This window comes from Schistocerca americana, chromosome X (assembly GCF_021461395.2).
Source record: "Schistocerca americana isolate TAMUIC-IGC-003095 chromosome X, iqSchAmer2.1, whole genome shotgun sequence".
Classification (NCBI taxonomy): domain Eukaryota; kingdom Metazoa; phylum Arthropoda; class Insecta; order Orthoptera; family Acrididae; genus Schistocerca; species Schistocerca americana.
In genome coordinates this window covers 18218475-18236063 of record NC_060130.1, presented here as the reverse complement: position 1 = coordinate 18236063, position 17589 = coordinate 18218475, and the positions used below count along the sequence as shown (strand labels likewise).

Genomic DNA, 17589 nt, shown 5'->3' with positions numbered 1-17589 from the left:
TGGCAAAAGGCAACTCTGGGTGGTGTGGGGAGAATATTGTCAAGGGATGATCTCATTTCAGGGCTTGACTTGAGAAAGTCATATCCCTGGCGGAGTAATTAGTTGATGTATTCGAGGCCAGGATAATATTGGGTGACAAGGGGGATGCTTCTGTGTGGTCTGGGGGTAGTACCATTGTTGTTGGGTGGGGAGGAATGTATTGCTTGGGAGATCTGTTTGTGGACAAGGTCTGCAGGATAGTTGTGGGAGAGGAAAGCACTGATATATAATATAATACAGGGAAACATTCCAAATGGGATAAATATATCTAAAAACAAAGATGATGTAACTTACCAAACGAAAGCATTGGTATGTTGATAGACACACAAACAAACACACACACAAAATTCAAGCTTTCGCAACCCACAGTTGCTTCATCAGCAAAGAGGGAAGGAGAGGGAAAGACGAAAGGATGTGGGTTTTAAGGGAGAGGGTAAGGAGTCATTCCAATCCTGGGAGTGGAAAGACTTACCTTAGGGGGGAAAAAGGACAGGTATACACTCGCACGCACACACACACATATATCCATCCGCACATATACAGACACAAGCAGGGTATATGTGTGGATGGATATGTGTGTGTGTGTGTGTGTGTGTGTGTGTGTGTGTGTGTGTGGCATACTGATCTGATCTGAACTATGCAGCCTTAAAATGGAAGTTTTTTGATCACTCCTTATTTTGCTCCCTGCCACATTGGCAATATGTACCGCAAATCATCAGACAGACGACCTTCCTGCATGCTTCATGTTGTGTCTAGACAAGACAGCCTAGACACAATGAGAGGAAGCCGAAAGGCATGCTCTAAGTTAAAAAAGGAGGGCGTGAGGTCTGAAACAGGATACGTAATGAATGCTATAAAGAAAAGTACGTAGCTTCTGGAATACTTAACTTTAATCCATCCTTTTGGTACATCTGGAGATTGTGGTGATACAAGTGAGACTCTTTATATACATGCAATGTTACTAATGGCGCCTTGCTAGGTCGTAGCCATTGACTTAGCTGAAGGCTATTCTAACTATCGGCTCGGCTAATGAGCAATGCTTCGTCCATGTAGTCGCTAGCAAAGTCGTCCGTACAACTGGGGTGAGTGCTAGTCCGTATCTCGAGACCTGCCTTGTGGTGGCGCTTGGTCTGCAATCACACAGTGGCGACACGCGGGTCCGACATGTACTAATGGACCCTGGCCAATTTAAAGCTACCACCTAGCAAGTGTGGTGTCTGGCGGTGACACCACATTCCTCCCCTGCAAATCGGCGAATGGTCGTGTTATAAGGCTTCCGCCCGCCGTGGGGAGAACCCCATGTTGACGTATGCGATGAGGTGGGGAGCCTAACAACAGGCGAGGCTGTGCCACCCGCACACGGCCATTCGGTCCAAGGGGAGCTAGGAAACACCTGAAAACCTAGTCCAGGGTGCACATCAACATGCGGTGTATGTGCCCGTAAAGAGACAGGAGGGGCCGAAGGGTCGACCTCCATTGCGTCGGGGTACCCGACGCGCGAAGACGCCATGTGGTCCGGAGCGGGCAAGAGTTCCATGGTGGAGGACAGCTGGTCACGGGAAGCGATCGGCGGCGTGTGACCCAGGGAGGCGCTTGGTGGCTGCAGCGAAGCGTCCACTGCGGGCGGCACCAGCTGGACAGGCGGCGGCGGCGGAGGCGGCAGCGGCGCGTCGCCATGGGGCAAAATGGAAGGCATCGTTGGTAACACCTGGGGATGAGGCGAGCCAGTAGATGGGTCCCCAGGGCGCTGACCGGATGGCACCGTCGCTGAAAGCAGACGGGGAGCGGCAGAACCCGTGCGACGACAGAGGCCCAGCTGATTGAGATGCCGACGCACCTCACCAGAGGCCCCCAAAACCAAATACATCACGCGGCCGAGGCAGCGAAGAATGTGCACTGCGAGCCAACGCCGTGAACCTCGATAGTTGCGATAAAATACAACGTCGCCTGGAGCAAAAGCAGAAGTCTGCCGCTGCACAGGAACCTGATGCGGCGGGTGCAGCAAAGACATCAAGTTTCGATGAGGACGACTGTGGAGCAACTCAGCTGGCGAGCGACTATCTCGGGGCTGAGAGCGATACAAAGACAAAAAGAGCAACAACGCGTCCTCCCGAGAATACGACTCTTTCAACTTCAACATCTGTGACTTGAAAGTCCGGACCAATCGTTCAGCGGCACCGTTTGACTGAGGCGAAAACGGCGCGGATGTCAGATGTTGAATACCATTGGCCTGGCAGAATGACTGAAATTCTGCGGACATGAATTGTGGGCCATTGTCGGAAACAATAGTCTGCGGAAGACCTTCAATGCAAAAGATGCAGACAACGCTTGGATGGTGGCAGTTGATGTCGTGGAAGACATCCGGACAACAAAAGGAAAATTACTGAAGGCATCTACCAGAACAAACCACCGAGCATACCAGAATGGACCAGCAAAATCGATGTGCAAGCGTTGCCAAGGGGAAGTGGCTTTTGGCCATGCAAAGACTTTCCGCGGCAGTGCGGATTGTTCTTCGGCACACGCCATGCAAGAAGAACACATATTCGTAATCGCAGCATCGATTCCGAACCAAGTACAGTGCTGACGAGGAAGTTGTTTCGTTTGCACTATACCCCAATGTCCTTGGTGAAGAAGCCGTAAAACAGAGGACTGTAACGAACGTGGGACCACGATTCTGGACTGATCATTATCAGAACGCAACAACAAAACACCGCGTCGAACAAAAAGTCTCTCCTTGTGAGCAAAAAATCAGCAAACCAACGGATCCTCGATCCGAGACTTTGACAAGGGCCATTGCGTAGCAACAAAATGCAAAACGGTAGCAAGGACCGGGTCAGCAGCTGTGGCTGTAGCTACACGACGAAAATCAATCGGAAACGAGTCGACCACGTCATCGGTTTCCGAATCAATGAACATGCAAGCAAGTTCAGAAGAATCAAATGCTCTATCCTCAGCAACAGGCAAACGGGACAACGCATCGGCGTTTCCGTGCTTAGCAGTGGACCGATACAAGATATCGTAGCGGTACTGCGAGAGGAAAATAGACCAGCGAATGAATTTCTGTGCTGTACGCGGAGGTACAGGCTTGTTCGGATGAAAAAGCGACATCAAAGGTTTGTGGTCTGTGATGATGGTAAAGTGACGACCATACAAGAAATCATGGAACTTAGTAACACCAAACACGAGAGCCAAAGCTTCTTTCTCTATCTGTGAATAATTTCTTTGCGCAGACGAGAGCAATTTGGATGCAAAGGCAATAGGGCGATCATGCGACCCATCTTTGTGCGCAAGCACAGCACCGATCCCGAAATCCGATGCATCTACCATCAACAAAAGGGGTTTCTGGGGATTGAATGGCGTAAGGCAAGTATTAGAAAGCAACGCCGATTTCAACTGGCGAAAGGCGCGTTCGCATTCCGTCGTCCAGACGAACGGAACACCCTTACGGCGTAAGCTATGAATCGTAGCTGAAATGGAAGAGGCATTGCGCAGAAAGCGATGATAATAGTTAATTTTACCCAACACACTCTGTAGCTGCTTCAAATTCTGCGGCGAAGGCAAGTCTTGTATGGCACGGAGGTGCTCTGGACTCGGATGTATGCCTTGGGCATTGATGACATGTCCCAGGTATGGTAAGTCACGAGCAAAAAACACACATTTGTCCTTCCGCAAGCGAAGACCATTTTGTCGCAATACCTGAAATAATGTTCGTAGGTGTGCTAAATGGTCGTCTGCTGTCTTTCCGGAGATCACAATATCGTCCAGATAGTTCGCAGCAGTAGGGAATGATGCACAAACAGTTTGTAAATATTGCTGAAACAATGCAGGGGCGGATGCACACCCGAATGGCAGTCTTTTGAATCGGTACAAACCAAGATGCGTGTTAACCACCAAGACGCACTGGGATTCTTCGTCCACTGGTATTTGGAAGTATGCATCTGTGACGTCCAACTTTGAAAAATATTTACCCGGGCACAGTTTGTCAAAAAGATCTTCCAGGCAGGGTAATGGAAAAGTTGCAAACACTAGTTGTGGATTCACAGTGGCCTTGAAGTCCACACAAAGTCTCAGTTTTCCGGAAGGTTTGGGCAAAATTACTAATGGTGAGGCCCAGAGAGAAGCCTGCACACGTTCAATTACACCTTGTGATTCTAAATCGTGTAATGTTCTTGCAACCTCATCACGCAATGCATGAGGAACATTGCACGCTCTGAAAAATTTCGGTTGCCCGTTGACTTTCAGTTCCAAATGTGCTTCATAGTTTTTAGCGCAACCTAAGCCCGGCGCAAAAATGTCTGCAAATTCTTCACACAGACGAGAAACACAGTCTGAAGGCACAGTCTGATTCACTGATAGGACCTGATTTACTATAGACATGTTAAACAACTGAAATAAATCGAAACCAAACAAGTTCACTGCAGTAGAAGAACGAAGAACATAAAATGAGACAAGTTTTGTTTGTCCCTTGTATGTTGCAAGAAGGCTGCACTGTCCTAACACAGGGGATATTCTGACTTGAATAACTATTTAACATAACATTTGCGGCACGCAACGGAGGTTTGCCCAGTTGTTTGTACGTGTCGTGATTGAGCAACGAAACTGCAGCTCCGGTATCGAGCTGGAATGGTATGACCATTCCATTAAAATCCAAATCTACAAAAAGTTTACTGTCCTGCTGACGACAAGAGCAACTGTCTCGTGCAATTTGAACTGATACAGGTACAGCATCACTTGCTAATTGACGTGATTTCTGGCGACGTCGACGCACACTTTGTGTGGGACGAACACTGTCACTGTTTGAGAAAGTGGCACTGGACGGGGTGGAATTCACTACATGAATGTCCATGGGCGAAGGTCCACGAGGCTGAGTGTCCTTGGTTCGATTCCGGCGCGAAGCAAAAGGCCTGGAATGGTTGTGATTGTCTGATCTGAGCTTTTTCTGGCAAACACTTTGAACATGTCCTTTCTTATTACAGAAAAAGCAAATAGCTTGGCGTGACGGGCAATTTTCACGCGAATGTCTAGTAGCACACCACGGGCATGATTTTACTGCAGTTGTATGCTGTCGCGGCACACCTGGTTTAGAGCGTAACGGCAGCTGCGTGGACGTGCGCGAGGGCAGTTTACCGGGCCGTGCAGCGCGCCTGGCGGGCTGGTTAATGTTACACATGGCTGGCGAAGTTGCAAATGATTCCTGAGCAAAGTCAAGTGTGTCTTGTCTATCTAATATGTCTATCACTTGCTGAAGGGAGGGATTAACTAGTTTCAAAATCTGTTCCCATATACGAACATCAGAAACGTTCTGTGCAATTGCATCACGGACCATTGTATCTGAATAAGGGAGTCCACATTCACACTCAAAAGCACAATCCCTTGTAAGGCCTTGCAATGTTGCAACCCACTCCCTATTAGTTTGACCGGCCGTACGTTTTGTACGAAAGAACGTATACCTTTTTGCAACTACATTAACTGTTTCCTTGAAATAGGCATCTAAAGCAGACAAAAGTTCTTCGTAGGACAGAGTTGCTACGTCGCATTGGGGAAATAATTTCACTATCACACGGTACGTTTGCACCCCTACACATGCCAATAAATGAGGCTGCCGCTCGTTACCTTGAATTCTGTAGGCGGCGAGATGAAATCCAAACTGGCGTGACCACTCCGTCCATGTTTCCTTAGCTGGGTCAAACGGCCTAAAAGGCGGTGCAACTGCGAGTTGTGGCTGCGGTAGTAGTAGAGCGGCGGCTGCCGCATCGTTGTGCAGTTCACGTTGACCCTGGACGAGCCGTCCAAGGGCATCCAATAACGCCTGCGTCTGCTGATTCTGCAAGTGATAAAATTCGGACAGTACATCTGGCGAAGCCATGACACAAGTAAGTGTAAGCAATTTGAAAGAACAAGACCCTTTCCGTTGACTTGTCGCCAAAAATTGTTGTGTCTAGACAAGACAGCCTAGACACAATGAGAGGAAGCCGAAAGGCACGCGCTAAGTTAAAAAAGGAGGGCGTGAGGTCTGAAACAGGATACGTAATGATTGCTTGTGTGTTGTGCCTGGTGCAACTTTGTTTTCTTTATGGTAAATAGTGATCTATCTTTCCCTGCACACACAGAGAGAAAAAAAACTGCCAAGTCCAGCAGCTAGGGGCAAGCTGCTGGAGTTGGCAGTCATATGTGTGTGACATGTGCTTGCCTGTGTGTATGAATGTGTGTGTTTCTCTGTATCTCTTTTGCTGATGAAGGCTGTGGCCGAAAGCTTTGTGTAAGTGCCTTCTTAATTGTGCCTGTCTACAATGTAACATGTCTCCTTTACAGTAAGCAGCAATCTATGTTTTCCTATATTTTTCATTTACACAGATGTAATTAACAAATCAGAGTCTATTTATTCCAGAGAAGTGACAGTTTGTTCATGACAGTTCAGCACAAATCTGATTTTTTATATACAGCAAGGCTACCTATAAATTATTCTGTGTGCCAGTGTTCATGCTGACTATAGGGATTCACACTGATCATGTGTAATTTGACACCTGGTCCTGTAAAGTTACTTCTGCTCAACGTGAAAAATTCTCCAATTCACATTTTGTAATTAACCTTAACAAATCAAATAATGCACCCTTCGATATAACTGCTTATTGTCCACTTCCCATCACTCTATTCCCAATGTCAACCCAGCTGACCTCTACTTCTAATCCAAAAACCATGGTTGACTCAATGTTTGCTATTGCAAGCTATTGCTATTGCAACACAAAAGTGCCAGAGGCACCAGTAATGATATACAATTAAAAATACTAGAAAGTAAGGCACACCGGTTAGTACATGCTAAGACAAACACTACAAGTGTCTAAGACACTGCGCTCTCACACAACAAGTACGAGGTCTGAATACATTCCAGTTATGATACACAAAACTGTTTCATTCACAGTGGCTATATACATACTCTCTCCCCAATAAACAGAATAGTTATAACTCAATTGTTCACAAGTGTATATTATGACTCTTGCCACAGCCACGCAGTCAGTATGCCACAGGCGTGCCATAGAAAGCGATCAGGTTCAATTCCTTGTAGAGCCGGGAAATTCTGTTCGGTGGACAGACTGGAATAGGGTACACTCTGCTTGTAGTTCTAGCTGAGGAGATACTCAAGTGAGAAGTAGTGTCTTCAACTTCTGGAAGTTGATAACAGCCTGGAGAGTTGTATACTGACCCCCTAACTCTCCATAGATTTATAGTAGAGGACATCTCTCGAAGAGCATTGCGTGGTCTTCTGGGCCCAATGCAGAGTTCCTTTATCTATGTATATTGTATATCACCACTTGTACACACTCATCAGCACAGTATCATATTGTCTCTTCACGTGGCAAATTTTTATTCCCTTGTTTCCAGATCAAGACTTTTCCTCTTCCTCTTCTTCGTTTTTTTTTTTTTTTTTTTTTTTTTTTTTTTTTTTTTTTTACTATCATTACTTGTACCACACATATTCCACACGGTTTATGCTCACTCCTTCAATGATACTTCCCATCCTCCTCTAGTGTGCGAGTTGTCCCTGCTTTCCTGCGTGTTTCTTGGTTTAAACACCCTTGTTTCAAAAGAGAGTGACAGCTTAGATACAGTCTTGTCAACATTTTGTAATTTTATTTAGCAATTATTGTTTGAGCCTTATAGGCGAATGTCACAAGATATTGTCAACCACTGGATTCACTAGATTGGAATGGGGTTCATGGTAACTTATCAATTCATTTTTTAAGTTGCTGTTATCTTTTTCATCCTATCTTGGACTAGCTTTTCCATACTCCCACTCTATTTTACGTAGCCAAACAGTTATCTGCCCTTGCAAACTTGCTCCTTTACTACCAAGTTAACTAATACTGGGCAGCCTAACAGAAGTTCCAATATCCAGTCTTTCACCACAATTCACCTATACACACTTTTCACTCATTGATTTTCTTTTTTCAATGTCATAAATATTTTGCTTTCACAGACTGCTGTGCTTTGAACATAAAATTGTAGGAACATCTGCCTCACATGTCACTTTTTTTTTTTTATTATTAAAGAATATGTTCCTTGCTCATTCCTATTTGCTTCTGATACATTTCCATTCTCACTTTTATTTTCTTTTGATCCATTTCTTTTTTCTTTGATAGACAAGTCAAACAACAATGGCAATATGTTGCAGCGCCCTGTGTTTCACCCTACTTACTACGAACTTACTTTTCTTAGCTTCCAATTTTATTAGTCATTTGGTTTTTAAGATACTTAAATTAATTGTTTGACCCTGTATTTTTATATCTTATTTTACCTTCGGTTGATAAAGGATTTCTGGTATGCTCACAAAGAGAGAGCTGATTCTTCCCACCCCTCACCCCCCTTACCTTGTCCTGAAACAAACTTATCGCCAAGTATCTTGCAGTTTTTTTCCTATTATTAATCTCTTAGTCTAGTCATCAATTTAAAAGTGTCAGTTGTTGGTCCCATTGTCTAATAATTTGTACATTTATACACATGAAGTTCCAATTTTTATTTGGAACATATAGACTCTGATAATCATGAATCACAGTTCAAATGGCTCTGGGCACTATGGGACTTAACATTTGAGCCAAGGCAGGATTCAAACCTGCGACCGTAGCAGTCGCGCAGTTCTGGACTGAAGCGCCTAGAACCGCTCGGCAACGGTGGCTGGCGAATCATAGTTACCATCACATGGACAGAAATACTGTGTTAACTTTAATACAACATAGGGACGTAGCTAAAAATGTCTTTACATAATTTCCAGTTCTGATTACTTTCCTTTAATTTAATCTAACAAATAGGTTAGTGTAACATGATGTTGACAGAGGCAAATTATATATACTCACAAATTATTTAGCTAGAGGTATCTGGTTTGTATGTCTGGGAGGGAGGAGGGTGCAAGCTGAAAACTTCAAGAAAAGATTACTCATTTCATACCTGCTGGATTTAACTGCAGTTTATCTCTTCCATATACCAACCACATACCTAATGTGCATGGCAAACAGTTTGAAAGTATTATTCTATACTCAGCATTTGGAACTATCAGTTCCTTCATGAGAGAGGAAAGAGGGATAAGTTTCTGAAGGTCTGAAAGGTCACTCGGACTCCACAACTAATGTGAGGACAAGAGGAACAAATGTGTCTATAAGAAGTTTTGGAATTTCACCTCCTGAAGGTAAAATACTGATCAGTCTGTCAGTCTTCTAGTAATTTTATGGTTTCCTTGCATGAATTTTCACTTGGACATGATTATTCTATGTTTCATCACTCACCTGAAAGATATCTCTGAATTCCCAAAGAGACACACCTTCAAATTGCCATCAGCTGTTATCGGTAAACGGTTGCACGTGCCACAGAAGTGTTCACTCATTGAGGTAATAAATCCCACACGTCCCTTGAAGCCCGGGACATGGTATGCCTGCAAAAAGAAATTGTAAGAAAATAGGTACTGCTGTTGTGAAAATACTATAAATGTGTTGCTCACCAAGTGGAGGAAGGAGAAAATGTGCATTAAGGGGAGTTTGAACGCCCTATCCTGACAATGTTACATTTAGTGACTTAACTTCCCCGTACTTCAGGAACAACAGTAGCCATTGACAAGAAACTTTTACAGGACATTAAACTATATGTTCTGAGTCTTACAATAATTGCATTTCAGCCACTGCTTTTGGAAATACAATTTTTTAATTACACAGTTAAAATTTTGTGTACCTTTTTGTGTGCTATTCTAAATAATTTTACTTATACATAACATTATGTTTTTCTTTTAGTTCAGAAGACTCAGGATACATATGTCATTACTCCCTGAAAATTTGAATTCGCTACTTGCCGTAGTTTCGGAGATTTAGGGAAAAATGCAAGAGAAAATGTAAATTTTCAGGAAGAGTTTTTAAAGTTTCAATAGACTGTAACTCAATATATGCTTAACATTTTATTTTTAGTCACTCAGAAGCACCCTGCACCATACTGTATATCATCCTCTTGATCTTTTTTAAGTTTTTTTTGTTTTCTTCTTTCTGGACTCCGTAGTGGCCAACTGTGCAGCATACTCTGCTTTACCAGTGCAAACCTTGTCCATCCCTTCAAATTCTCTGATGAAGTTTGCTCCAGAATTAATTCCCATATGTTGTAGCACTTTCACGCTACCAATGTTGCCATCATTAAAAGCAATAACAGCATGACTGACCCCCACTTTAGTGTCTTCATTACAAGAAAAACATTTTTTGGTCTACATCTACATCTACATCCATACTCCTCAAGCCACCTGATGGTGTAGGCTACCTTGAGTACCTCTATTGGTTCTCCCTTCTATTCCAGTCTCGTATTGTTCGTGGAAAGAAGGATTGTCGGTATGCCTCTGTGCGGGCTCTAATCTCTCTCATTTTATCCTCATGGTCTCTTCGTGAGATATACGTAGGAGGGAGAAATATATTGCTTGACTCCTCAGTGAAGGTATGTTCTCGAAACTTCAACAAAAGCCCATACCAAGCTACTGAGTGTCTCTACCACAGAGTCTTCCACTGGAGTTTATCTAACATCTCCGTAATGCTTTCATGATTACTAAATGATCCTATAACGAAGCATGCTGCTCTCTGTTGGACCTTCTCTATCTCTTCTATCAACCCTATCTGGTACAGATCCCACACTGCTGAGCAGTATTCAAACAGTGGGGGAACAAGTGTACTGTAACCTAATTCCTTTGTTTTTGGATTGCATTTCCTTAGGATTCTTCCAATGAATCTCAGTCTGGCATCTGATTTACCGATGATCAACTTTATATGATCATTCCATTTTAAATCACTCCTAATGCATACTCCCAGATAATTTATGGAATTAACTGCTTCCAATTGCTGACCTGCTATATTGTAGCTAAATGATATGGGATCTTTCTTTCTATGTATTCGCAGCACATTACACTTGTCTACATTGAGATTCAATTGCCATTCCCTGCACCATGCATCAATTCGCTGCAGATCATCCTGCATTTCAGTGCAATTTTCCATTGTGGCAACCTCTCAATATACCACAGCATCATCCGCAAAAAGCCTCAGTGAACTTCTGATGTCATTCACAAGGTCATTTATGTGTATTGTGAATAGCAACGGTCCTACGACACTCCCCTGCAGCACACCTGAAATCACTCTTACTTCGGAAGACTTCTCTCCATTGAGAATGACAGGCTGCATCCTGTTATCTAGCAACTCTTCAATCCAATCACATAATTGGCCTGATAGCCCATATGCTCTTACTTTGTTCATTAAATGATTACGGGGAACTGTATCGAACACCTTGCAGAAGTCAAGAAACACAGCATCTACCTGGGAACCCGTGTCTATGGCCCTCTGAGTCTCGTGGACGAATAGCGCGAGCTGGGTTTCACACGATCGTCTTTTTCAAAACCCATGCTGATTCCTACAGAGTAGATTTCTAGTTTACAGAAAAATCATAATACTCGAACATAATACATGTTCTAAAATTCTACAACTGATCGACATTAGAGATATAGGTCTATAGTTCTGCACATCTGTTCGACGTCCCTTCTTGAAAACGGGGATGACCTGTGCCCTTTTCCAATTCTTTGGAACGCTACGCTCTTGTAGAGGCCTACGGTACACTGCTGCAAGAAGGGGGGTAAGTTCCTTCGCATACTCTGTGTAAAATTGAACTGGTATCCCATCAGGTCAGCGGCCTTCCCTCTTTTGAGTGATTTTAATTGTTTCTCTATCCCTCTGTCATCTATTTCAGTATCTACCATTTTGTCATCTGTGTGACAATCTAGAGAAGGAACTACAGTGCAATCTTCCTCTGTGAAACAGCTTTGGAAAAAGACATTTAGTATTTCGGCCTTCAGTCCATCATCCTCTGTTTCAGTACCTTTTTGGTCAAAGAGTGTCTGGACATTTTGTTTTGATCCACCTACCGCTTTGACATAAGAGCAAAATTTCTTAGGATTTTCTGCCAAGTCAGTACATAGAACTTTACTTTCGAATTCATTTAACGCCTCTCGCATGGCCCTCCTCACATTACATTTCACTTCACGTAATTTTTGTTTGTCTGCAAGGTGTTGGCTACGTTTATGTTTGCTGTGAAGTTCCCTTTGCTTCTGCAGCAGTTTTCTAACTCGGTTGTTGTACCACGCTGGCTCTTTTCCATCTCTTACGATCTTGCTTGGCACATACTCATCTAACGCATATTGTACGATGGTTTTGAACTTTGTCCACTGATCCTCAACACTATCTGTACTTAAAACAAAACTTTTGTGTTGAGGCGTTAGGTACTCTGATATCTGATTTTTGTCACTTTTGCTAACCAGAAAAATCTTCGTACCTTTTTTTAATATTTCTATTTACGGCTGAAATCATCGATGCAGTAACCGCTTTATGATCGCTGATTCCCTGTTCTGCGTTAATTGTTTCAAATAGTTCGGGTCTGTTTGTCACTAGAAGGTCTAATATGTTATCGCCACGAGTCAGTTCTCTGTTTAACTGCTCAAGGTAGTTTTCAGATAAAGCTCTTAAAAAATTTCACTGGATTCTTTGTCCCTGCCACCCTTTATGAAAGTTTGAGTCTCCCAGTCTATATCCGGCAAATTAAAATCTCCACCCAGAACTATAACATGGTGGGCAAATCTACTCGAAATATTTTCCAAATTATCCTTCAAGTGCTCAGCCACAACAGCTGCTGAGCCAGGGGGCCTATAGAGACATCCAATTACCATGTCTGAGCCTGCTTTAACCGTGACCTTCACCCAAATTATTTCACATTTCGGATCTCCATCAATTTCCTTCGATACTGTTGCACTTCTTATCGCATTAAACATGCCTCCCCCTTCACTGTCCAGCCTGTCTCTGCGGTATACATTCCAATCTGAGTTTAGAATTTCATTACTGTTTACATCTGGTTTCAGCCTACTTTCTGTCCCTAGTACTATGTGGGCATTGTGACCGTTTATTAATGAGAGCAGTTCTGGGACCTTTCTATAGACGCTCCTGCAGTTTACTATTAGCACATTAATATTGTTATTCCCTGCTGCATTTTGTCTACTCCTACCTTGCCGCATCTCAGGAGGTGTCTTGTCGGGCCTAGGGAGGGAGTTCTCTAACTTAAAAAACCCACATGTGCACTCCACACATACTCCGCTACCCTTGTAGCCGCTTCCTGCATGTAGTGCACACGTGACCTATTCAGGGGGACCCTACATTTCTGCACCCGATAGCGGAGGTCGAGAAATTTGCACCCCAGATCTCCGCAGAATCGTCTGAGCCCCTGGTTTAAGCCTTCCACTCGGCTCCAAACCAGAGGACCACTATCGGTTCTGGGAACGATACAACAAGTAGCTAGCTCAGATTCCACCCCGCGAGGCTTTCCGCCTACACCAACTCCGCTAGCTGCCTGTACGAACTGAGGATGACCTCTGAACCCAGACGGCAGGAGTCATTGGTGCCGACATGAGCAACAATTTGCAGTCGGGTGCACCCAGTGCTCTCTATCACTGCCAGCACGGCCTCCTCCACATCTCAGATGAGACCCCCGGCAAGCAGACAGAGTGAACACTGACCTTCTTCCCCGACCTTTCCGCTATTTCCCTAAGGGGCTCCATCACCCGCCTAACGTTGGAGCTCCCAATAACTAATATACCCCTCCCCCCATGTGCCTGCTCGGACCTGGCTGAAGGAGTGGCCACATGTCCACTCACAGGCAGAACGGGCGATGCCACACGGCCAGCCTCCACACTGACCCTCCGCCTCATGCGCCGTGAATGCCGCTGAACCCGCCACTCCCCTTGGGAAGAGGGTGGCCCAACCGTGCCCGGTAGCTGCAAAGATGTCTTGACAGCAGGGTCAGTGGGTGAAGCATGTAATGTAACACCTGGGGTGTACCATGCAACGCACCAGACTCCCCACTGCCGCTACACTCTGAGGCAGCAGCCTGAAGATGGCTAACCGCGGCTTCAACACATTCAGCTGTTTGCGAACAGTGGCCAGCTCCTCCTGTGTCCGTACACAGCAGTCACACATCCTATCCATCATAAGAAATCAATTTACTGTAGAGAGTTAATCAACTTATAACTAGACTGCTAATTCACTAAAGGCGGCTGATAGTTGACTAAACTGTGGTTACTAGACACTTCCTGTAGAAAACAATGAAAATAGCACTACCTGTCTCTGGACTGTATTGAAAACAAACACTAGCACTACTGGCACTATGGCTGACTAAACGGACTCTCTCTGACTGTATTCAAAACAAACACGAAATCTATGGAACACTATTACTAGCACCCGACAATTAAAGCTTCCTAAAAGCAAAAACACACAGAAAAGGAAGTGACAAGTAAGCAAAATAGAGTTAATACTTCAATTAGCATAGCTCGCTGCACAGCAGACATGACGCAGATGGCAGTTACAACGACACTGACACAATAAGATTATTGAACGACTCATTGGGATTTTGAGTCTGACAATGCAGACACTTCTTCAATAATTCAGGATTGCCAGGTCTCTGTAAACAGGTTTTATGATATCCACAACTGCTGCTGGGATAGAATGTTTATGGCTGTATGACCTGGATGAGTACTGGGCATTGCGGTAATTGCACCATGAACCAGATCTAGGAGGGCAAAGATGGTGTACTGGTTTATCATCAGCTGACAGTCTCTGGAAGAAGGTAGCCCATACTGCCTGCTTCATTTTCAACAAATCCTCAGTATTATTTCTAATGGCAATCTCATAATACTGTTGTAGTTCATCAATCATGTTGTCTGTCAGCCTGCTTCTTATGGTCTTACCACCTGAAAGTTTCTTGTCTCTCAAACTTTGTTTCAACTTCCTCAATCTGGTATCCATCCTCTTCTGGACATGAGCAACACATTCCAGTTCTGTGATAAGCTTCTCACCATAAGGCTGAGTGGCTACTACACTGTTATATGCATTTGAGTCTGCATAACCTAAGAACTTAGTGTAACACACTCCCCTTTAGTTTACAGATCGATTATAAATTTCAACAGCTGCACAGGCCTCCGTACGACTAGTTGTCCTTCATAACTTCTGTCACAGATATGCCCTTCTTCATTCCCTGATTTATACTTATAAGAATGTTTGGTTAAAATCTGGAAATCTATTAGCTTTCCAGTATCAACACTAGTCACTGTAGCAACAGAATTCTTAGAACTGCAGCTACGCTTCTACCAAGTGCCCCAAAAGCTACTGATATGACAATCATACCATCGTTTATTTCAGCAGCTTCATTTGCAGCACCCTTAATTGACTCACATGCAGTGGATTTCACAGCAGCTCCAATAAATCCTGCATACTTGTCCATTTTACAAAGTGGGCGTGGCATATACATCACGACACACATTGTTTCTGCTGCAGTGTGTCCTTTGCCAATAGCTCTCAATCCATAAAACCACCTAACATTTATGTCAAAATAATTATCTTTACACTTATCAGAATTCCAAAATGAATGAGTGTATTTACAAATGGCAGAATTAATGGTAAGTTTCCTGGCTAGTCCATTTGATACCTCAATGTCTTCATGTAAACTAACTGGCCCTCCACATAGATACAGCACACACATTCACATAACACCCCTGTTAGGATGTGTAAATGTATCAGAATATAACCTAACCTACCGTTTACATGAGTTTTGTTTTGAGATAACTGTGTTATCACTATGTTTTATTTTAATCTTCGAAGCACTAATGGGTGTTTCGCTAGATACTCATGAGTTTGCCAGTATTTCATTGTCTGCAACTTCACACACCACATGCTGAACACAATGTTTCTCTTTATTCAAAAATTTATTACCATGAAACCCACATTTCTTAAAAACACTTCATTTTCGAGTCATACTTTTTGAGAGATTTACCAGTCTATTCCTCACTTCTCCTCGGAAAAACGTTAGCACTTCGATATACAAAGCATGTTTATACTATGAAAAGATACGATACTATTTTTGACAGTGCTACCAATGCAAACACATAATTTAACCTTTATAACACAGCAATCCACAGCTTTCTACAGGGTAGTCCATTGATAGTGACCGGGCCAAATATCTCACGAAATAAGCATGAAATGAAAAAACTACAAAGAACGAAATTCGTCTAGCTTGAAGGGAGAAACCAGATGGCGCTACGGTTGGCCTGCTAAATGGCACTGCCATAGGTCAAACTCATATCAACTGCATTTTTTAAAAATAGGAGCCCCCATTTTTTATTACATATTCATGTAGTACGTAAAGAAATGTGAATGTTTTAGCTGGAACACTTTTTCACTTTGGGATAGTTGAGGCTGTAATAGTCAAAAATGGTTCAAATGGCTCTGAGCACTATGGGACTTAACTTCTGAGGTCATCAGTCCCCTAGAACTTAGAACTACTTAAACCTAACTAACCTAAGGACATTACACACATCCATGGCCAAGGCAGGATTCGAACCTGCGACCGTAGCGGTCGTGCGTTTCCAGACTGTAGCGCCTAACACCACTCGGCCACTTCGGCCAGCTGCTGTAATAGTCACAAACATATAAGTATGTAGTATCACATATTTTTCCGCCAGTGCGGACGGTATTTGCTTCGTGATACATTATCCGTGTTAAAATGGACCGTTTACCAATTGCGGAAAAGGTCGGTATCGTGTTGATGTATGGCTATTGTGATCAAAATGCCCAAGGGGCGTGTGCTATGTATGCTGCTCGGTATCCTGGACAACATCATTGAAGTGTCGGGACCATTCGCCGGATAGTTACATTATTTAAGGAAACAGGAAGTGTCCAGTCACATGTGAAACATCAACCATGACCTGCAACAAATGATGATGCCCTAGTAGGTGTTTCAGCTGCTGGGGCAGCTAATCCACACATCAGTAGCAGACAAATTGCACGAGAATTGGGAATCTCAAAAACGTCGGTGTTGAGAATGCTACATCAACATTGATTGCACCCGTACCATATTTCAATGCACCAGGAATTGCATGCCAATGACTTTGAATGTCATGTACAGTTCTGCCACTGGGCACAAGAGAAATTACGAGACGATGAAAGATTTTTTGCATGTGTTCTATTTAGCGATGAAGCATCATTCACCAACAGCGGTAACCTAAACCGCCATAATATGCACTATTGGACAACGGAAAATCTACGATGGCAGCGACAAGTGGAACAGCAGCGACCTTGGCAGGTTAATGTATGGTGTGGCATTAAGGGAGGAAGGTTAATTGGCCCCCATTTTATCCATGGCAATCTAAATGGTGCAATGTATGCTGATTTCCTGCGTAATGTTCTACCAATGTTACTACAAGATGTTTCACTGCATGACAGAATGGCGATGTACTTCCAACATGATGGATGTCCGGCACATAGTTTGCGTGCGGTTGAAGCAGTATTGAATAGCACATTTCATGACAGGTGGATTGGTCGTCAAAGCACCATACCATGGCCCGCACGTTCACCGGATCTGACGTCCCTGGATTTCTTTCTGTGGGGAAAGTTGAAGGATATTTGCTATCGTGATCCACCGACAACGCCTGACAACATGCGTCAGTACATTATC

At 43.7% G+C, this 17589-nt stretch overlaps 1 protein-coding gene across 1 annotated transcript in view; it reads right to left on the bottom strand.

The window, feature by feature from the left end:
• LOC124554899 (molybdenum cofactor biosynthesis protein 1-like) overlaps positions 1-17589 on the bottom strand; it is a 69077-nt gene that overhangs the window by 28979 nt on the left and 22509 nt on the right. Inside the window, exon 5 of the mRNA XM_047128588.1 lies at positions 9315-9460. Within this exon, the coding sequence (XP_046984544.1) occupies positions 9315-9460 (146 nt within the window). The remainder of the gene's footprint in view (positions 1-9314; positions 9461-17589) is intronic.